The 22760-nt window shown below is 50.0% G+C and overlaps 1 protein-coding gene across 4 annotated transcripts; it reads right to left on the bottom strand.

Annotated features, from left to right (window-relative positions):
• Window positions 1-1547: 1547 nt before the first annotated feature.
• On the bottom strand, window positions 1548-21344 carry PFKFB3 (6-phosphofructo-2-kinase/fructose-2,6-biphosphatase 3). Of its 4 annotated transcripts, none has more exons than XM_069034444.1 (16): window positions 20728-20895; window positions 16208-16333; window positions 15820-15916; window positions 15517-15583; window positions 15308-15382; window positions 14944-15000; window positions 13114-13238; window positions 12178-12385; window positions 11759-11905; window positions 11516-11620; window positions 10408-10537; window positions 10167-10229; window positions 9945-10009; window positions 8293-8463; window positions 7262-7284; window positions 1548-4424 (listed from the first exon to the last, which is right to left on the bottom strand). In XM_069034444.1, the coding sequence occupies exons 1-16, from the start codon at window positions 20804-20806 to the stop codon at window positions 4418-4420; spliced, it is 1545 nt and encodes a 514-aa protein (XP_068890545.1). In that variant the 5' UTR covers window positions 20807-20895; the 3' UTR covers window positions 1548-4417. The 4 variants fall into 4 exon arrangements, with proteins under 4 accessions (XP_068890545.1, XP_068890558.1, XP_068890565.1 ...); XM_069034450.1 differs by lacking the exon at window positions 1548-4424 and adding an exon at window positions 4716-5438 and having other exon boundaries at window positions 20728-21344; XM_069034457.1 differs by lacking the exon at window positions 7262-7284 and having other exon boundaries at window positions 20728-21344.
• Between the last annotated feature and the right edge of the window lie 1416 nt (window positions 21345-22760).

Below are 22760 nucleotides of genomic sequence, written 5' to 3'. Positions count from 1 at the left end.
ATAAAGGATGCTGGGATGGCATTGGCATCGATTCCCCCTCCCTTTCTTGGGGATGGCGTGACACAAGCCCCATCGTGCACATGGGAAGAGGAGAACAGACTTTTTGGAGGATGGGATTTTCCTGCAGAGCAGCCTTGGAAGTGCTGCCCGAAGACGTGCTCAGGGAGGCAAAACCTTCCCTCCGTGCTCCTCCCGCAAGGACGAGGTTTTATCACGGCTTCCAAACAGCCCCTGGCAGCCCTGGGGAGGGCAGGGGAGCTGCACTGATGTTGTGGCTTCGTGTGACCTCAGCCCACCCCGGTTGGAGGTGTTATCAGAGCCCCTGTACCCCTGCAGGACTCCCTGTGAGGTGGATGCAAGGCTACTCTCTTTGCCCTAAAACAAGTGTTTTGTCTCTGCCTTGGTCAAGGAGATGGCCAAGTTGCTAGAGATAAAAAGAATAGCTAAAAAAAGTTAAAATCCTGTGGCTGCTGGATTTCCCAGAGAGCACAGGTCCTCCCTGCCCTCAGGATGCACGGAGGGATGAGCATCGCCACAATCTCACACCTCTGCATGTCCACCTAGAAAATATTACTGCAGATGCCTCAATCGCACTTAAAAAGAGAGAACGTCCTCCCTGGTGAGAGGGCCTGGAGCACAGAGCAGTCAGGAGAAGGGAGATGATCCCTGTGCACCCCCAACAAACTCCAGCCCAAAGCAAGGCCTGACAAGCTCTGCCAGCCACGGGGAAATCAGAGCAAGGGCTGCACATCAGCCAGCAGGAGCCAAAGCACGGAGCTGAGCTGGGATACACAGCACTCACCACCTTTTAGCCCCTTTTGCTCCTCACGAGCTTTTAGAGATACAACTGCTGGAGCAGGACAGGCCTCCAATCCCCCTGGAAGCATCCACACAAGGTGCGCTCCAGAAAATCACGGCAAATTACACCCTTCCCTGCCTTCGCCCACTTTTTCTCAGGAATAGTAAATTAATATTAAATTAATTAATTACACCCCCCCCCCCCCCCCCCCAGCTTTACAGGGAACTTTACTTGCAGGTGGCAGCTGCTGTTTCCCTGCCTTCAGGGCAAAGCCAGCCCTGATCTCAGGGGACAGCTCTTGTCCAGCCCTTCATTCAGCACCAAAACATTTTAGCAGGTATTTGATTTCAAGAACTAGACCAGATTTGAATAAATGCCTAGTCCTGCCTCATTTGCAGCCTAGATTTAGATCTAGGCAGGATAAGTCACCTTTCTATTCAAGAGTGATGTAGCACTCTTGAGTTGAGGTTGAGCTTGTGGGGTATTTTCTTGTCCTAAGTAGGTGTTAACACTTGTAGAATTCATAGAATGGATTGAAAAACACCTTCCACTAGAGTCCAGGTTGCTCCAAGCACCCTCCAGCTTAGCCTTGGACACTTCCAGGGATGGAGCATCCACACTTTCTCTTTTATGAGATTTTTCATTTATGAGGCACAGGAACGTGTGTGAGGCAGCACGGGGTGGCAGATGGTGACCCTTAGGGCTGGAGAGCATACCTTCTAACACAAGCAAGAACCAGGCCACATCAGTATTTCAACAAGATAGTTTATTGGTCCAGCAACTGCAAAATATACAAATTTCTGAAAGGCATACCCTGTTTTTAAGCTGGCACAGCTTTACATCAGGCAGTTATTCCAGATGTATATACAGAACAGTTAACATCCCACAAATCAAAAACAAAGAAAAAGTAATCCCAAGTAACTACACCCTTCGCTCCAAGCTTTGCAGTATACATTAAATAAATAAAGAGTGCTTTGCTATAAAAACAAAAAATTAAAAAAATAAATTCAAGTATCACAAAGGAAAACAAACTGGGTGGGGAAAAAAAAAAAGAGGGGGGGAAAGAAATCATTGGCGTGGTTTGACATGTCCTCTCTCCCACCCTGCCTTGGCTGTAGCATCCCTGCCCAGTCTTTAGCTCTGTTAACCAAAAACAATGGACAGCAAGTTTTTGGGGCAGTGTGATGGCACAGGGCTGACACCATCCCACCACCCCTCCAGCACGAGAGGAACTCAAGAGACCAGTTTTCCCATTACTGGTAAAAACATCATGTTCAAATTTCAGGTTGTTGTAGACCTACTGTGACCTCTATTACTAATAAAGGAAGAAAGTTTAGGGGCAGTATGGGGGTTTTTTTCTGTTTTATACATATGTATTTATATATATACACACACACAAATACACACCAAAACATCCACGCAATTACATGTGTACAGGATTGATCTTGGGGCAGCCAGACGTCATATTTGTATTTGCTGGCTTATCTTTTTGCAGCAGGAGGGTGAGAGAGATAAAACTCCCCCTGAAGGAGGCTGAAAAGAGCCAAGTGAGTGGCCTCCCCAAAACATTCATTCATCTGAAAGGCAGTGAAACCAAAAGCACAGGGAGAAGTCCGCTTTTAATGAGGCTATTAAAAAAGAAACAAAGCCAGGGCAGGGGGAAGTGTTCTTAGTTTTATCTGTACAGGAATATGATACACATATGCACAAGCTCACACAGGCAGGGCACTGCCAGGACTGTCACCCCCGTGGGACACGGGCTGAGCGTGGCCCCGGCGCCCTCCCGCCGTCGGTGCCGCTCCGAGCACGAGGCCGAAGCGCGAGGCACTGTGGTTCGCCTTTTCCCAAAGGAAAAACAGACCAAACCCACCCCCCAAACATCCACACACTCACAAAAAAAAGAGTCATCATTTCTCCCCCAAACCTCTCCGATCCCATCTCTGGGGATGGTGCTCACGGGACACTGGGGAAAGCCAGGGGAAGGATGAATCCACCTCCAGTCCCCCAGCCCAGTGCTGCAAGGAGGGGTGGCTGCCTTCACCTCCTGCCTCCAGCCAAAAAAATATGAGAGGGGGATGGAGATGCCGCACGTAGGTGGGGAAGAAAACTCAAAATCCAACACAAAAAAAAATTTAAAAAAAAAATTATTCAAAATCCACAGACTTTTGCACAAAGCAATAGTGGTTAATTGCCATTTTTAACTGCTGTCTCCCAGCCCAGGACAGGCTGCCAAAAGGGATCTTATGGATCAAACCACAGGGAGGTGGCTGATGGGAGTCAGTCAGGACCTCACCCTGTTCCCCCCACCTCAAACACTGTAACTACTATTTTTTTGTAGTCCCAGCTTTTCAGCATGCAAAATACAATTAAAAACAAACAGAAAAAGCTGCCTGTATTCAGGCTTCCCTGTGAAGCGGCACAACTTGGAAAAACTAAAGTAGTTATGCTTCTGCCACAAATAAAGTGCAAAAACCAAGCAGTTTCTACATATACACATACACACACGTGTGTATATATAAAATTTAAAAAATACAGACAAAACTGTCCCTTCTTGTGGCTTTTTGCAGTCAGACAGGGACTCCTGCAACCTGGCCAGACCTGTGGCCACCTCCATGAGAACCTCTGTGGCTACAAAATGCATCTAACTCAGCCTGGGGATCCAAACCCTTCCCAATATCTCCACTTCCATCTAAAAAAGAGGAAAGGGAAGATGAAGTACCAGCACAGCACCTCAAACAGTGCTCAGCCTCCCCAAAATTCAACCCATGCCTGAACTCAGATCATCCCTGGGTGCTCCCCAAGATGAAAGCATCAGCCAAGCCCCTGCTGGCATGGTTCCTCATGCACTGCAGGCAGCTTTCAACCAGTTTTAGCAGCAGATCTACATTCTCTGCAAACCCCTTTAAGGTATGTTGATTAAAAAAAAAAGTGAAAGAATGGGTTTGTTTTTTTTATTCAACCCAGAAGTTCTTGCAGTGAAGGAGCTCACAGAGCTGCTTTCCTGGTGCTCACAGATCTGCATGAGCCGGGCTGGCGTGTGCAACAGGCTGTAGTGTGGGTGAGGAACTGCAGCACAGCATGTTAGGGGCTTGTTCAAAATTAATTAACAATAATAATAATAAAAAAAAATGCAAAACCCCTTTACCCACCCCTCCCTTCCCCCTATTTCTCTGCTAACCCCGCACCATCCACATATATACACACCCCACCCAGAGACGGATGGGTACCAATCATCTATACAGAAGATCAAAACCATTGAAAGAGAGGAAAATTAAAACTCCTGTGCGCTACAGAAGCACTTTACAGCTCGCTACGACCTAACAGGATGCTGGAGAGGAGAGCAAACGCTGCAGCCTGAAGAGCTGGTGATGACCCCAGGGGGAGCTGGGCTCCTCCTCCGCTCTCCTGCATCCCTCCCCCCTCAGCAGCGCGGGACTTTGCGGATGAACGGGCAGCGTGAGTGGAGCCAGCCGAGGGTCGGCCTCGCCGCAGCCAGAGGGGACCAGTTTGTAAGCAAGCTTCGGGAATGGCGATGGGATGAGAAGCTGGCGGCGCCGGCGGCAGCGCCGGTGGCCTCGCGACGGTGCCCACGGAGTCACGACGGCTTCTGGGAGTTGTTCATGTTCTGGAATGAGAGGGGAAGGAGAGGCGTTGGGGGCTGTGCTGGAGTCAGGCCCCAGCCCAGCAGCACCTTCTAGGAACATGTGAACGAGGGGACGAGGAGGAACAAAGCCACACACAGGTCACTAAAATGCACCCACCACAGAAGGGAGGACACTGCCCACCTGAGAGAGGCAGGTGACTGACTCACCACTCACCCCCTCAAGCATTGCCTGGCTTTAATTACAGGGTTAAAATTTAGATACCTCTAAAAACTGAGCTGAACCCAAGGCAACCCTCCCACCCCACCCTGTCTGCACTTGTGAAGCTGCTCTTTGGTCAAGGCAAGGTGACAGGGGACCACAGTGCTCATTCATGCAGCCCAATTAAACATCTCTCTCTTGCCTCCCTTGAGGGTGGGCAGTGTCCTCCCCACCTGCCAAGGACAAGGTCGTTGTTTGTCCATCCTTGGCAATGCCAAGAACAGGCAGCTCCCACTGGCCATGCCAAGGACCGGCCACCACCAGTGGTTGAGCAGCAGCACAGCTCCCCTGATGACACCCCATGAGGTACCATGGGCCCAAGAGATGCTCTAGACACAGCCCTGGTGCAGGGTGACAACAACAGGTACCCACCAGCATGTGGTGAGGACCACAAAACCAGAGACAACCAGCTAAACACAAGCAGGACTAACCCAGAGGAGAGCATCTGCTCCAGGAGAAGCCCAGGGGACCACAAGGACATTTCCCAACTCACAGAACTACACAAAACAAGGTAGGGAAAAAAAGGACTAGGAAACAGCTAGGAAGGATTGATTCTCTTTTTTTTGAGTTTTCTTTTTTTTTTTAATGCTTTTACTACCTAAGCTGCCCCTTACAAGCACCAGGAATCCTGGCCAACTATGAGGCAGAGCAGGCTGAGCTGTTCTCTCTTATCTAAGGAGACAGGAGGAGGGTCAGGAAAAGCCACATGCACCACAGCCATTTACCTTGGAAATATTAGCAAAGAGAAAACTTTGAGAAAGTGACAAACGGGTCTTCTTTTTAAGCATGAAAAGTGAAGGGGAGAAGAAGGGAGGGGATCAGGTGACTGTTCAAAAGTGCACTTTGGATCACAAACCAAGCAAAAAGAAAAGAAATCATCACGCCAAGTAGTCCCACGACCCCCAGTCAGCTCAATTCCACAGCCAGAAGGACTCTGAGGTACTCAGCCATGTCCTGAGCCTCTCCAGGTGTCCCCTGGTCCTCCTGGGTGGGTGTTAAGACCCCAACAGTGAGGGCTGATGCAGTGAAGCTCCCACTACCAACCCAGGCCTACAGTGCAAGTTGTGAAGGAGGCACCTTCCACCTCCCCAACCCCATTCAGGTGGGGACAGTGAGGGACCAAACAAGTGTGCAAGGCAGCAGCCTCCCAGAGCTAAAAGCAGTGTGAATGTCACCAAGCCTTGAGTTTGGCATGTCCTCATGGGTCCCACAAAGGCAGCCTCCTCTAGGAGGTGGAGACAGGCTCCCAGCTGCTGCCAGCCTACACCTGGCGTGGGTAACCATCACTGACTGCTCCAGCACAATGACACAGCCATCTCCCAAACTCAACACCAGAGTGTGTTTTCAGTGTCCCAGCCAGCACTGAGGCAATACAGTGCCTTTTATTACAATACAGATGGGAAAAAAGTGGAGAGATGGATGGACAAAAACTAAAATGCTTTCAGAGCAACCCAAGAGGATCAGGCATTTCATCAGAGGCTTCAGTGGCCATGAACAGCAAGTGAAGGTGCACAGGCATGCAGGCCATGCTGGGCAACTCAACTCTACACTCATGCAGGAGCACAGTGATCTCACCCAACCTGTCCACCAGCAAAGCCAAGTGCAACACTCCTAACTCCCCTTTTCTCAAAAAAGCTTACTCTAAAAGGTGAAGAAATATGAGGTTCAACAGCTGCTACATACAGGCAGGGCTGAGGTCTGGCCTGGCCATGTTAGAGCAGATCCCCCTGTCTTCAGCCCACAAAACAACCCCAGATAAGGGATGCTCACAGGCCAATTTGAACTGGCCCTCAGAGGCCAAGAAGATCCCTGGGCACTACCCCAGTATCAGCTCAGCCCCAAAATCTTCCAAGTCTTTGAGAAGACATCTGAGCACTGCTCAACAACTGCTGCTCTCAACTCAATGATGTAGCATGAATTAGTCCAAAGGCTTCAAATTTATCCCAGAGCTGTCCTGTTCCTGTTACTCGGGGATCTAACAGCACTAAGCAAACTGCCAGAGCCTTGACTATTCATAATTAGTGCATTAAATGCTCAAGATGTCTTGCATGCTCTAGGTAGAGTAGGACAATTTGCATTTACTCTGCCCACAACACCTAGGCTGACTGTTCCCAAAATCCAGGTTTGCAGAACTGCAGATGGCTGATCCCAGGATCATCCAGCTCCACAAAACACATTCCTGAGCAGGTCAGAAGCTTCTCAGATGTCACTCTGGTGCCATCACTCAGACACAACTCAGAGACCTCAGGAAGGACAGAGCACCCAGGTCTCTCACCTACAGTACAGTGTGCTATCTCAGAGGAGACAACTCCAGGAAAACCCAACAGCATCACCCATAGGCAACACCATCAGAGCACAAGCAAGAATTTGCTTAATTTCACAACAAATTCAGAACATTTCATCAAGCTAGGATACAAACAGCACCCACAGTCTCCTCTCTACTTTCCCTAAAACAAATCCCCCCCAAAACCAGCAAAGCATCAACTCCAAGTTGTCCCCACCCCGTCCGGATTTTGCAACAACAAAACAACCCAACAGGATGGCAAGAGGCATGGAAAAAAGGGTTGGAAGGGCGAATAAGACGCAAGAAGGTACTTACAGGCATGCCTTCCCTAGTAAAGGCTGCAGAGAGACAGAGAGAACAGAGAGAGGTGTCAGTAACCCCGCGCCGCACCGGGCAGAGGACAGTGGACAGCAGCGAGGGGCAGCCAGAGCTGGCAGAAGGTTTGTTGTGAGGCTCAACCAGCCCAAGCAGAGCCCTGGGAGCTGAGACAGACTCAGCAGTCCTGGGAGGCTCATGCAAAGCAGCAACCAAGCAGAGCAATGGGGGAGCACGGAGCCATTCCTAACCTGCTCAGGATCTGGGTGAGGAGGGGAGAAAGGACATCACACAACACAGACAACAGGGAGAGGGGCTGGGCAATACAGAGAGATCCAACAGGCAGCTGGTGGGAAGGGCAGCATGGCAAAGGCTCCTATAGATTATACAGGACTCCTTAGTGAGCTTAGGAGGGAGTTTGTGCCTGGAGAAGTGAGCAGCAAGCAAGGCCTCTCTTCCTATGTCCCTTCATGGGTGGGTGAAAGAGGAGAGGACACATGAGCCCCATGGCGGCTACCCACGCGGTTTCACCCACGTTCACCACACCAAGAGCCTTCTACTCAATTTTGCCTATGGCTCCAGGATGAAGGAGACCCCTCCAGCCAAAGGTGAGTCTTGGCAGCTCCTCCTTAAGAGAAGCACAAGGACATTTGATTTATTGCCATGCCCAGGTCTACACCGGAGCCAAGCACACCCAGAGGGAAGGCACGAGCCCTTTGTTCCTGCTCACTCCAGGGAGGAGACTCCTCAGAAGGTTGATGCTGGATGGTGAAGGCACTAAATTAATGCAGCCTAGAGCTCAGGTTCTCAAAACCCAAAGAGGATCAACAGTGACCCAAGGCAGGGAGAAACAGCAGCCGTGGGAGGAAGATGCATCTCAGACAGCAGCACAGGTCATGACAAGTGCAAGCAGGCTCCTCAGCTTCAGGAGTGACAGGAGGACAAACAATAAAACAACGAGAACAACAACAAAAAAAGAAAAAAAAAGAAAAGGAATTAAAAAAAAAAAAGAAAAGAAGAGTTCAACTAACTTGTCCCGGCATCTGCGTGGGCACTTCCTGAGGAACACAGCCTGGCAGGGCAGAAGAAACAGCCACATGCTCCTCAAAGCTGTTGATGCGAGGTTTTTTGGTGGGCTCTGGGCTTGCTAGAGGGGTAACGCTATTACGTCTCATGAGCGGGTTAGGTCCCTTCTTTGCTTCCTAAATTAAAGTGAGACAAAGAAAATAAAAGTAAATATAAAAAAATAAAGCAAAATAAAAAAAAAAAAGGAAGAAGGCGACAGTTATAAAGGAAAAAAAAAAAAAGAAGTAGGTTGCTTTGGTTTTCTTTTTTTTAAAGTGGCCTCTGCTTTTCCCCACAATCTGCCAATGAGCAAAGGATGCACTGAAAGGCTTTGGACACAAAAAAAACCCTGATGCAAAATGTTCAAGAGTGCAGAAGTGGAGGGGAGAAAAAAAAAGGCTCTGCACTCAGACACGAGACAGATCTCCTCCTCCATCTGAGTCTCAGCTGACAAAAAAAGTAACTATAGGTAGCTAAATACACCCAGCAGCAATCAAGCCATGATTCTTCACAACACAGAGGTGCCCATCAGTCTCCTCTTCAAAGCTGGTTCCTCCACCCAGAGAGAGGAGTGAAAGCAAGAAGAGGGAAGATGAGCCAGCCCAGGCTGATTAGGAAGATTTGGGAAGTAGGAGCAGAGCAGCCAGCGAGGGTCGGCACCGTGCCAAGCTGCAACTCAAGCAAGGAGGGATGGAGACAAAGCCGAGCAGGGGCACCCAAGCACATGGCACATGTCTCACCCCGTCCTACCCGAGGCCTTCCTGCCATCCCCAGAGAGGGTGGCAAAGCAGGGTATCAATGGCCCAATGCAGGGGGAAGGACTGGCTTCCCCCCTACAGCTGTGGGAAGGGACAGGCGGCTCAGGTGCTGCCACCTGACAAGGTCAGGAAGCAAAGGAAAGGAGATGTGAGCCAAAAGGGGAGAGCTCCAACTGCTCAGCATCACTTTGGGCTCCACCACTGCTATGCACAAGTTGGAAGTGTCCCAGCATCTTGGGACATGGGTGCTACCAGGTCCCTGTGGCCCACTCTGGGTGGCTGCCCAGCCCTGACACCAAGTTGGCATCCTCCTGTTCTGGCCTCTGACCTCCAGTGGAGCTCTTGGCAGACAGACCCAACCTTACAAGAATTTTTCTCCACACGAGGGGTCTCCTCCACAAAGCATCCCCAGCACAGCACTGCCACCTCCCACCCTGCAGAATGACAGCCATGGGCATACCAGGAAAAAGACCCTCAGAGGCAGATGTAGGGCAAGCATTGAGCCCAGGCTCTGCCAGCCAACTGAGACACCTGGGAGAAGGCACCTTCTCCATCCATGGTGCCATTCCCTGCTCAGGCAAGTGGATGACTGTGCAGGTGGAAGTCAAAGACCAGGGAGGAGTTTTCCCTGGGCAAACACACTGGGAAGTAGGAACAAGCAACAGTCCTTGGAAAACCCTCAGCTGGCCACGACTTTGCAGAGCAAAAACCCATCTGATGCTCCCAGTCTTCCAGCAGCACTTCCAAGCACCCAGCTAAGCAATCTCCCCATGCCCACCCCAGGCATTCCCACTGCCAGCTGACCACAGGGGACAGGAGGGGGACACCAAAGGACAGCTCCAGGGAAAAGCAACACTCACCTCTGGCCGATCTCTGTGGGTGTTGACTGCTTCAATGTTCAGTGAGATGGATTCCACCCGGCAGCCTGCAGAAAGGAGCACAAAGACAGATCAGCAAACCCAGCAGGCACAGGATCTTACCAAGTGCCCCATCATAGGTCCCTGCTTTTCTTCTAGAGGAAGGCTGGATCCAGGAGGAGGTATAAGTCAAACCCCATGCATTTTTAGGAAGGTCTCACTCACCATAGGCTACCGGGGTCAGCTTCAACACTGTGTGGAGGGGACATTTCAGGTAGGGCATTTCATCTGCAGAGACAGCAAAGCAGGGGAGTTATCCCACCTCCTCTCCAAAGGCAGGCTCACACACCTTCATCCCACACCAAAGAGATGCAGGCTCCAGGATGTGAACACGATCTCCCCACAGCTGTATCCCTCATCCCTCCTCCAGCAGGGCCAATCCTCTTCCCAGAGCCAGGGATCTCACCTGCACTCTTGTCCAGGAAGTAGGCCAGGAGACAGCGCATGACAGCCTGGTGGCAGATGACAAGGACGTTCTCTTGCCTCTCCAGCTCCATGATGACCGGCTCCAGGCGCTGCACCAGGTCTTGGTAGGACTGGGACAGAAGGGAAGAGAGATGAGGCGTGGAATCACAGCAACGAGCACCCCAAAGAAACGACAGTCCTTGTCTTGGTACACCTGCTGATTTCACACCTCTGAGTAAACCAACAAGCTGCTAAAAAAAAAAAAAAATCCTCATCTTCAGGCTACTCTAGAACTTCCACTTCTTCTGTCAGAGAAGGAGCCATTCACATCTCAGTCCTTGAGAGTTTATTAAGGTAAGCAACAATGGCTTTGAAGACAGCACCTATCATCTTGAAATTTGATTTTGTACAGGATTTCTAAGTTCTGAGAAGCCTGGAGCAAGCTAAGAAACCCCAGGGTTTTGAAGGGCCTCATAAAAAAACATGACAGGCAGCCAGAAGGAGCCCCAGACACCAAGAGTTGCTGGCTGATATCCCTACACATTCTTCTGTTAGAAACACAGTCATGAAGATGTCCCCCAAAGATTTTTTTGAAATATTTATGGGCATGACTTTCAATTGGGGGATAATTAGCTAAATTCACAGCCCAAAGTATCATCCAGAACTGATGCCAATTCCCAACTCATTGTGTCACACCCTGAAAGCAGACTGCCAGGAACAGAGATATTACCGTCAACCCTTAGGGAATGATGCTGAGAACAAGGTGAAAATTACTTTTTTTGGAAATGAAAGAAAATTGGGGCAGCACAACACTTCGAGTGGATATAATGATGGAGGTTAGACTATAAACCTCCAGGGGCCTTTTCCTCCTAATTTGCTAAAAAGTCAGTGGGACTCTTTGTTAAGTGACATATTTCTTAGTGAGATCTTAATATACCAAGGCTTCACAAGAGCTCAAGGTAGAGGTAAATATGAGCCCTGATCACTTTTAAATCTAGTTTCCTGGAGCCCTCACTGCTCCCCTGCTCAAGAGTAGAGGACAGAATGAAGACAGAAAGGAGACATTTAAAACAAAAGTGACATCTCTGAGGGCCTCCCTGCAGACCTACCTCCCCAGAAGGATAACGGTAGTAATATTTATCCTGATCACGCAGAGCAAATTCCTCTGGATGTTGCTCCCTGATTTCTTCATAGGTCATTTCTTCACACACACCCTGCCAGGGCAGGACATCCATGAGGTTACTGGACATGCTCAAGTCAAAAAGCATCAGCACAGACACCATGCAAAGCAATGCTTTCTTGCCAAGCAACAACCAGCTCCCTCCAGCTGTTGTGGCTGCACAGATACTCACAGCATCAATTTCATTGAGTGCCTTCCACTGCTCGTAGGGCAGCTGAAGAGCTTCTGCTGTTTGGATTGTCCTCTTTAGCTGGCTGGTCCAAACTTTGAGGTCCTTCAGGTTCTGCTCTTCCACAAATTTGTTCAGTGCAACTGCAAACTGTAGGACATAAAAAAAAGAGAGGTTGATTCCTGGTCCATAGCTTCCCAACGGGCCTTCTTCCCTGCTTCCCAGTAAGTGCTGCCTTCCATAGGCAGACAAACCAGTCTTCTGAGGGGAAGGGCAGCCACACACTCATTGATCCCCAAGAGCTACAGATGGATCCTCAGCAGCCCAGCTGTCATCAAACATGCACTTAACCCAAGGTACAGCATCTACTACAGCCAAATCACTCCTGGAAGCCACAGGAGAGCATTGTGGTTCTCCCTCACCTTCTTGCCCCTGTTGGAGAGGCCAGAGTCCCCTCCAATCCTGCCCTTGAGGTTGAACTCGCTCTCCCCGTGCCGACAGAGGTAAATGGTGCGGGGCTGGACGTGGATGTTCATCAGGTAATAAACAATCCTGCTCTGGATGTGATCCTGAACCCTGTTGACCAGGAACCGCCGGCCAACGTCGATGACTTTGATGAGAGAAAGTTCCCTAGGGACAGACAGAGACATCATTCTCAAAAGGCAGCCCTGTGAGGTCTCTGTCCACATGATCACCCAGCTCAAAGGATTTCCTGCAGGCTATTTTCAGCAGGGAGCCAACAGGTAACGGGGATTCATGGAGAGCTGAATAGCACCAGTGTAATCGGCACCCCTCCTCTTGCAGCAGTAAAGAGGATTAAACAGGACTAACAGGGAACATACTCCTCCCCAGGACAGGGATCAGGAGGACTGGGATAATCTGTGCAGGGCACACAAATGTGTTTGTGAGCAGTGGAAAGACTGGGAGGTGCCTGCAGAGTCAGGGAGGACAGCAAAGCTCTTCCAAGGCACACAGCAACCAGGCAGAAACCACAGGGCTTGCTCAATCCTGTGCTTTGAGCCAAGCAGTCCCTTCCTTTAACTGGGGCAATGGCAAAAGCACCTCAACCACTCAAATTCAAGTGCTTTCCCAAAGCCTTTGTATTTAGGCCCACAGAACAAGGTTTAAAACAACTCATCCAAGCCCAGAAAGACATCAGTGCCCATTCCCCTAGCACAGGATGAAGGGAAACCAAGACTTGCAAGAAAAAAGCCTGAATTCAAGGTGAGGCCTGGCCATAGATCATTCTAGAGCAGCCAGGTGTTTGAAGACAAAGTGAAATACAGCTCCACCCTTCACTGCTCCTCTCCTGGGAGAAGGCAGGTGTTCAAGGCAGCTCAGAAGTCAAGGTCTCTCACCTGTCATAGTCATCAGGGTCGAGGGGCTGGTAGCTGGCTTGGTAACAATTGATCCTCTTCATGAAATCCTCCATGGCATCGGTGGAATTGCAGTCCCGGTAATCTGGGCTGGACAATTTGACTTCCTGCAACAGGAAAGACACCATGCCACAAGGAAAGGTTAGGAGGCTTTCCAAGCCAGACAATGATAATCTGGAATTTCAAAGTCCTGCCAAGATCCGGTTGATTAGCTGAAACTAAGTGATGACTTCTTTACAGTCATCACTCATCATAGGGCAGAAAAAAGCAAACTAGACCCAAAACCAAGCACAAAGTGGGAGAACTTGGTATAAACCATTTGCATGATTAGTACAGATGCTCATCAGTCCACTCCCATTCTCCCAGGAGTTGGGGTAGCACCTCACCACCCAGCAGAGCAGGAAAACTGACCTTCCTTATGGCTAAAAAAACCCCATCAGGTTCAAAGTCAAGCTGAGAATGGAAAGTGCATGAGCTTAGACAAGATGCTTAGCTCAGCTCAGCAGCAGGCTGGTAGGATGGCAACATTCAACCCCTTTCCATGCATTATTTCCTGCAAGCTACTGGGCTGAAAAACACTAGAAACGGGCAATGTGAATATCCACAAGCCTCATGGACTAAGTCCTGCCTGAACTAATCTAACAAGCTGCTTTTTCCTGAAGATTTGGGTTTGAACAGCAGCATTACACATTGGTAACTTCACAAGCAATCCTGAAACCAACAGGATAACACAATGGATCAACGCCTGTGGCAGCATCCCAGGCCTGGGGTGTATTTTCCACACTGATCCCAGCACTAAGAGCACCATTCATCTGCAGTTCCCCGTGGAGCAAAATCCCACGCTCAGCTAGGAGCTCATTTTCTCGCCCTTCAAGCATTAGTTTCCAAATAAAGGGATTAAAATCCTCCAAAAAATCCAGCTTAGGGGAAAAAAAAAAAAAAAAAAAAGGCAAACTGAGCATTTGGTTGTGGAAAAGGCTGTGTGCAACCTCCCAGAAAGTTGGTCACTGGGACAACGTGGGACAACAGCTTTCAACAGGAGCAAAAGACACTCTTCAGCCCCAGCCCCTGGCTAGAGGATTTGCCTCCAGTGAAGCCATGTTGGCTGTCACTAATCACCTCCTTATTTTCCATGTGCCTTAGCTGAGTTTCCAGGATGATCTGCTCCATGATCTTCCCAAACTGAGGTGAGGCTGAGCCTGTAGTTCCCCAGTTCTGTCAGGGCTTTTTCTTTCCTAACCCACTCCCTGGCTGCTCAGGTCATCTCTGTATTCCACCTGGGCTGCCTGCCCTTGCTTCCATCCTCTCTGTAGGTTTCCTTTTTGTGTTTGAGTTTGCTCATCCATGCAGCCCTCCTGGCATTTTTGATGCCTGCTCCTTTGTTGGGAATGCATCACAGCTGAACTTGGAGAAGATGATCCATGAACATTAACAAGTTTTCTCAGGCCCCTCTTTCCTCCTGGGCTTTTTATCCCATAGTACTCCACGCCAAAATCTGCTCTCCTGACATCTCACTTCACAGCCACTGAAGCCCAGGCTGCCCTGGAGCTTCACAGTCCTCACCAGCCCCTCTCCTTGTTGGTGACAACAAGGTGCAACACAGGAGAGGTGCCATCACTTGGAGAAGGCAGTCATCATCAACACATTCCAGGAACCTCCTGGATTGCCTGTGCCACGCTGTGCTGTCCCTCCAGCAGATACCAGGCTGGTTGAAGTCCACAAGGAGGACCAGGGCTTGTGAAGGTGATGCCATTCATATCTCTCTATGGAGGGAAAGCAAAAGCAGGACACTTCCACAAGTTCCACACTTACCATAACATTGGTGGCAACTACGTTGGGATCATTGCAGACAGATTCGATGAAGAACACCTGGGAAGCAAAGCAAAGCTCAGCTGGAAGCCACCAACAAGGTTTGTGACATTCAACCAGCTCCTTGCAAAACCCCACCTCCTCCCTGCTTGACCAGAGAGCTCTCCCTCAGCCCCACTCCCACCAATTCCTTCTCCAGGGCTCAGTATGGAAGATGAGGGAAGAGTTTCATATTTTTAATCAAACCCAGCAGAGAAATCTCCCTCACACAGGAGCAGCATGAGGATAACACATGAGTGAAAGAACATACACCAACTCTACACTACAGTGGACTTCACAACGAAGGCATCAGCCCCACGGCACCAACCTTGAATCCGTTCTCTTTGGCAAAGTTTAGGATCATCCCTCTCCTCTCCCGTGTGGTATTAGTGGCATCAAAAACCTTTAAAAGCAAAATATCTCAATTAGCACCACAAAGGCCTGGTTTCCCAGTGAGCCCCTCCTCAGAGAAGGGACTGCAGAGGACCTTGGGGGCCAGCACAGCTGCCAAACCCCAGAGCACATCTCAGAGCTCACCGCAATCTGCCCGGCCTCCTCTGTCAGGTACAGCTTCACATCCCTCAGGGCAGCCATAGCACATTGCCTACAAAAGAGAGGACAGACAGGTGGCCCTGATGCCCTCTGGGTGCATTGGTCACTCTGAAGTTACCAATCCCATAGAGGTTCAGCTTTGAGCTCTCAAAACCCTCCTTGGGTAGGAAGGGGAAATTCAAACCAGAGCCCAGCTTCTCTGTTCATCACCCCTAAAATTGGTAACTGTGATCCCAGCCACAGGCTTCAGCACCCCTGTGGGATCAGGGAGGTGGTGCCCACACTCACCTCCTGACTTTCATGGCTTCCTCATTGTCAGGTCGGAAGAAGTCATAGGAGCTGTAATGCTTCACAGCCTCACGGCGATACTCCCCAACGTTGAAAACTGGGTGGGAAAGGGGGGAAAAAAAAAATCAAAATGAGGAGCTTGCCTCAGCTGTTCAGCTTCTGCAGTTAAAGAAAGCCAGGGGCCAAGAAATTACATCCTTAGAGCAAAAGGCTGATGGCGTCCCTTGGTCTTCAAAGTGAAGGAGAACCTGGGCTGCTCAGGATGTGAAAATACAGATATTTTGCCTGTATCCCCCACCACACCCCATCTCCCAAAGCACTGACCTCCCAGAGGAATTCCTGAGGACCAGACCTCCTGCTTTTCCCTGGAAGCCAGTGAAAGCCTTACCTTTTGTGGGGACGCCAATCCAGTTGAGGTAGCGAGTCAGCTTCTTGGAGATGTAGGTCTTGCCACGGGCTGGCAGGCCAACCATGACTATCACAGTGGGGGAATTGGCAAGCTGAGGCCCACAAGCTGCAAGGAATAAAGAACAGGAGCAGCTCTTAATTCTCCAGCTCATCTTGTATCAACCCTACAAGGCACCTGTTTTTATCCAGACTCCTTACAAGTCCTTCAGCAGCTGGAGGACACCTGAAAGCCATGGCAAGAACATCCTGAAAGTAGGCAAGGGGCCAGCAGCTGGCCCAGGCTCCCTGGAGAGCCTCTGTGCCTTGGTTTCCACGTTTGCAACCAAAATAAAAAATAATTAAAAAAAAATAATTAAAAAATCCAGGCAAGCACAGCTTTGCATTCCCATGGCTTGGCCAATTCTGTGAAAGGATAACCAAAGACTTGGGACCCATCCCTGCAGCAGTGCTGCTGAAATACCAGGTCTGCTCCAAGATCTTCACCCACAGAGAGCATCTTCCAAAAACCTTTGACTAGATTTTCAGCTGACACACAACCAACTAACCAGATTTCCTGATGACAAACAAGGCAAGAGAGCAACAGAACTACCAACATTTAAAAGCAGATATCCAAGTGATTTATCCCTTTTTTCCTCATAAACCCAAGCTGGGTTGTTGGGTTGTTTTATTTTGTTGTGGTAAAGAGGGTCCATGTCAAACAGCTGGAAAGAAAATCCAGAGGCAGCATTTGCAGGACAGATGGGACCCTGCAGGGGATTTCTCACCCACCCCTCCATCTACCCAGGAGCCCAGAGACCTCATAGGAAAGGAATGCAGGGAGTGAGTGGCTGGTGGCAGAGCCATAAAACCCAGCTTAATTATGGCCTGGGTGGAGAGCTCTGCATGCCTGTCACAGCTGCCTGAAGGTGGGACCAGGGGATGCCAGAGGATGGTGACAGGGCTGGGGTAGGTTTTCCTCAGTGTGGATGTGGAAAAGGCAAACAAACTGAGAGGTATCCACAGAACATGCCCAAGTATGTGGGATTACCTTCCCCTTCTAAGAAAAGAAATAAATCCAACAGCTGAAGAAACCAAATTAAGGCCACAAGGAAGAGTTATGGTACTTGGTACCCAGATGTCAGAGAAAAGCCAGCCATCATCTTCCCAAGTTTCTGACCAAAGCAAACTCAGCAGGCAAGAGATTAAAAACTACCTAAAATATATTTTCTCTTTTTTTTCCTTTCATAAATTTCACATTCCTCAGGCTGGAGCTGCCCTCACACTCACTCCCTTTGTGCAACCCACCCTCCCCAGTGCTGCATTTAAAAATCCCAGGGCAGCTCCCAACGGTTTTGGCACAAATGCCAATTTTCTGTGCTGAGGTACAAGGGAGCTGTGCAACATACCCAGAAAAATACTTCCCCCCACCCCCCAAGAGGCTCACATCCTCATCCAAGCTATGGGTGCAAGTCTGTTTTTACACAAAAGCCACACACTTATTAGATAAAGGGAGGAGGAAGGAACAATACCTGAATAAGGAACCTCTCCCTACCTGCCAGTGGACAAAGGATCTCAAAGAGCAGAGCCAAGAGGATTTGGGGCCATTAAATAGCACTTCACGAGTAAAGGGACAATGCTGGGTACTGTTCATGTCCCTGTGGCTCCAGACAGCTGTGTCAGTCCCAGAGCTGGCACTGTGTGAGCAAGCACATGTCACCCCCAAAGGGTGCTGCAAGAGTTAAGCATCCCTAATTCAGGAATTTCCCCCCAGTTTTTGCTGCCAAAGGAAAGATCCAGATTCCCCTTGGACAGTGGAAAAGCACCTGGGAAGCACTTCCCAAAACACCATGGCATCAGTGAGCAACTTTTCATCAGGAATCTGAGCCCAAACCAAAAGTCTCCGGGAAACTTTGCATCAGGGATGAAACAGAACCCAGTGCTTTGCTCCCAGAGTTTCACAAAGGCCTCATTCATCATTTCTTTTCAGCACTGCTGGGAAGCTATCAGGGATTTCAATACATATTCATTATGCCTTATCGACATCTAGCCAGGTAAGTCAAGGACAGGGATGACTTTCAGGCTCAATCAGAGGATATTGAGAAGGAGCGCATCGCTTTTGCTATTTGCCAGAAAGTCAGCTTCACCAGCCGGTAAAAGGAAGAAAAAAGAAAGAAAAAAAAAAAAAAAAAAAAAAAAGGCACATTTTTACTGTATCGTCGTAAGTATTCCCCAAAAGCCCCCTGCAAACCCAAACCGCATGTTCCGTTAGTCCGAGTGCCCTTTTCCCAGCTTCTTCCCGCTGCAATTCCAACACCTCCACGGATGCCCGAGCCCGCACTCTGCAGCGCACGCACACGTGGAACCGCTGCCGCCCCAAACCCTGCGCGCCCGGCAGTAACGCGCACATCCCCGGCCCGTGCTTCCACACCCACCGAGCCCGAGGGACGGGAAAAAGGATGGAAAAGAAGGAGAACGGCAGCGGCAGCCCCTTCCCTCCCGGAGCATCCCCCTCCCCTCGCCTGGCTCTGCCCAGCCAGCGCCTTCGACGGCTTGACTTTCCCAGCCCCTACGTGAGAGACGTGCAGCGTGACAGCAATTTAATGGATCGCCGTCAAAAGGCCAGCTGAAGGAATCACTGCAGCCGCCCCAGCCTCCCCCGGACGAGCAATCAGACAATCGCACTAATTATTTCACACCCAGGGAGCGTCCTTCCAGAGGATGCTCCCGATCCCTCCAGGCATCGCGCTGGACGTGGTCTCCGTTATTCCTCCGTTCCCACCCAGCTTTGCAGCTCTTGCTCTTTGTTGCTGCTGAGGAATCAATAGCACCTCGCGTTTAGAATACCTTGAGTTAAAAAAGAATAAGCTATAAAAAAAAGTCTAAATACCCGCTTTCCACATTGCACAGCAAACGCTGCCCAGCATGGCTTGTTCCCACCCCAAGAAAAAATAATTAGAAGCCACATTATGTTATTAATAAGCCCCTCGCTGCCTTAATATATGAACTATATTAGTTTTCTCCTCTGCCAAAAGGGAGGTCTCTGAAAAACCAGGTGAATGAAGTGGCAAAAAACCACTGCATGCACAAGGGATTTCTTTCAGAGGTGCCAGTCCTTGAGAAAAATCAAACCACACAGACACACGTGCAAAGCATTAAGCCAGGAGACGTTTTATCCCACTCTAAGCAAAGCCCTTTGGCAACCCAGATGTGCAGCCTGTTGCTGAACTCCATTTCCTCGGCAGCTCCCGCTACAGAGCTGCCCTTGCCAGGCACAGGCTGCGTATCCCAACATCTGCTCCAGGGTGCCTGACCCACAGCCACGGGCAACAGCATCTGGCAAGTTCATAGGATATCTATTTTTAAAAAAAAAAATTATTATCATTATTTAGGAGGGGAAACTTTCCAGCCAAGGTAAATAAGCATCAGAAGCAACTTTAAACGCCTGATGAAGACAAGCGTCGGGAAGACTGATTCACCCAAGCCACTTCCATCCTTCGCCAAGCTGCGAGTGCCACCCCCTCCATCCCGGCTCCGCACATTCCTGCGACGCTCGTTCAGAGATAAGAGTTGCACAACTGGCAGGCTGTCAGTGTAGCTGGTGGGCGAGTTAAAGGACCTGCCTCCTGAGCCTTCGGATTGGATCATGAATCAAGATTTGGTTTATAGTAACACCGGGATGACCCAAGCATTCGATTTATATATGTGTGTATATATATATAAATAAAACCACGGTTTCAACCACTCAAGGATCTTTCTGAGCTTCAGACACAAGGGGAAACCACTGCAGAAGTTACAGCATTAATTTCTGCCTCCCCCTCCACCTGCCTCCTATCTCGTCCCCACAGCGTTAAATGGTAAAGTGCAAATGGCTGGTGTTCGGTTGGGTTTGGCTTTTCTTTCCCTAAATCCATTGCCCGAATCCTCCCTCCACATCCAAAAAAAAAAAAAAAAAAAAAAAAAAATTAGCACACTAATTGTACGGGGTTTGGAGCAAACTGGTCTCGTGTAAGGTGTCCTGTCACATGGCAGGAGGGGTGTGGAACGAGATTATCTTTACGGTCCCTTCCACCCCGAACCATTCATGATTCTGTCATTAACAAATCCCCGAGCGAGCTGCTTGACACCGTGAAAATCCCAGCTGAGCTAGCGCCCGGGTGCGAGGTGAACAACCTGCTCCCTCTCCTTTTAATCCCAAGGCTGGGAGCGGAGAGTGGAAACTGGGCCACGCGTGCCCCAGCACCTCCCCGCATCCTGCGCTCGGCGGGGCCATGTGATGGCTGCACCTTCCTCCCGCTGCCAAGGGCTGGGAGTGAGTCACGGGATGGCAGCGGGTGGGATGCGGGCACGGGGAGGATGCTGGGGCACGGAGAGAAGGGAGGAGGGATGCTGCAGGGATGCTGAGAGGGCGCTGCAAAGAGCCCCGCCGGGGTGCGCAGAGAAAGGGGAGTGCTTCCCACCCATCCCATCCCATCCCTCCATCCAAATCCCATCCCTCCGGGATGCTGCGGTGCCCGTACTCACAGCGGCGGGGCAGAGCCGGGCGGTTGTCATTGGGAAGCCAAATCTTCTGGATGCGGCTTTGCGTCAGCTCCATGGGCATTTTTAAAACAAAGGTCTTTTTGCGCTCCGCGTCCACCTTGATGCCTTTGCGGGAGGGAGGAGGAGGAAAAAAAAAAGGGGTGGGGGGGTGGGGAAAGGAGGTGGCGGAAATATATAATAAAAAATAAATAAAAAGGGGGTTTTTTTTGCAGTCAGTGGTTTGGGCGAGCGGCTGCGGCGCTTTCAGATGCTGCTCCGAGCCTCGTGAAGGTTTTACGGCAGGAGGGGGAGGAGGAAGAGGAGAGGAGGGCCGCGGCTGCAGGGCACAAAGCCGGCAGGAGCGGCCCCAGCGCAGCCGCTGCGCGCTGGAAGGGAGCGAGGGCGAGCCCCGCCGCGAACCGCGATGGAAAAAAAAAAAAAATATATCTATATTTTTAAAATTTTTAAAAAATGATCTTCCCTTTTTAATTGGGAAAAAAAATAAAAAACCAAACAATGATAAGAGAAGAAAGGCAGGAGAATCTCCACGCGAGACGGCCGGGGAAGGAGTGGTGCTGCAGCCCGAACTGCTGCTCTGGCCGGCGCCGCTCACGATGTGCCGGCAGCCGCCGGGCCTCCTATTTCTATCCCGACAGGCCGGGACCGCCTCCGGGGCGGGGCCGGGGCTGGGGCCGGGGCCGGGCGGGCGCTGCGGAGCCGCGGAGGAGGAGGAGGAGGATGGGCAGGAGGAGGAGGATGGGCAGGAGGAGGAGGAGGAGGATGGGCAGGAGGAGGAGGAGGAGGATGAAGGGTGGGAGGGGATAGCGGTCCCTGCTGCCCCCTGCCGCCCGCCCCCCGCACTGCAGCGCGGACAAAGGAGCCGCTTTGTTCCGAGGGGGGGACGCGGCACCGACCCCCCCCCCAAAGCGGGGAATTTGGGGTGCGCAGGGGACCCCCAGAGTAAAATACTCATCGTTAAATAAATGTGCTCTTTAATTTCTTACGTCTTTTTAATCAACGAGGGATAGTGATGTAAAATGATGTAAAGTGAATATAAAAAAAAAGGGGAAAATTAAAATCCAATAACAACTTTTTTAAACTATTAAAAAAAATTGAAAAGGAATTGAAAGATATGAAGAGAAAAACAATAAAATAAATCAAAAATTAATTAAGAAAATAAATAAGGAATGGACGGGAAAATAAGGAGGGGGAAAAGAAAATAAACTAAAAAATTGGAAATAAAGTTGAATAAAATAAAAAATAGAATTAAAAAAAACTAGAGACAAAAAATTAAAATTAAAATTATAAAAATAAAGAAAAAGAAGAAAAAAGAAAAAAGAAGGAACCCTAAGTACACAGCGGTGGGATGTGGGGGGCTCCTCCGGCGCGCCCCTTGCGCCCCCCACTCCGCGCTCAGCGGGTTCGGGCCGGGGGGTCCCGCGGGGGGCCGGGGGATGCCGGGGGGTCCCGGGGGACCAGGGGATGCCGGCCCTGCGCTCCTGCACGTCGCTCACGTCGCACATGCGGTGCCGGGCCGCCTCCTCCGGGATGCCCGGGATGCGGCGGCTCCGCCTCCGCCCGCGGCCACCGCGGCTGCTCCGCCCCGCTCCGCGCCCGGGCGGGGCCGGGAGGCGGCGGGGCCCCCCCGCGTCCCTCCGCGAACAGCGGCTCGGGGGCGGCTGGAGCGGCCGCAGCGCTGGGGATGCTCCGCGGGGAGCCTTTGCGCTCAAACGGGCGCATAATGCTAATTTTTAATCTAGACTTTTAAAATTTAATGTTAATTTATTCATCTCTTTTAATTATTTAGTATTTAATCGTTTCCTACTACCATTTTATTATTTTACTATTTTACTCTTAGTTTAATATTTTCCTAGTTATCATGTTATCTTCACATACAATAAATATGTTGTTGCTATTATTAATTATATTATATTAATATTAGTTAATATTAATATCATTAATTTTATTATGATAACTATTATTCGTAATAATTATTTTTATTTTCATCATTTTATTAGTTTATTAAACTTCTTAGT

Source organism: Aphelocoma coerulescens, chromosome 1A (assembly GCF_041296385.1).
Source record: "Aphelocoma coerulescens isolate FSJ_1873_10779 chromosome 1A, UR_Acoe_1.0, whole genome shotgun sequence".
Taxonomy (NCBI): domain Eukaryota; kingdom Metazoa; phylum Chordata; class Aves; order Passeriformes; family Corvidae; genus Aphelocoma; species Aphelocoma coerulescens.
Note: the sequence above shows the minus strand (reverse complement) of the source record. Positions and strands in the feature narration are given on the sequence as shown.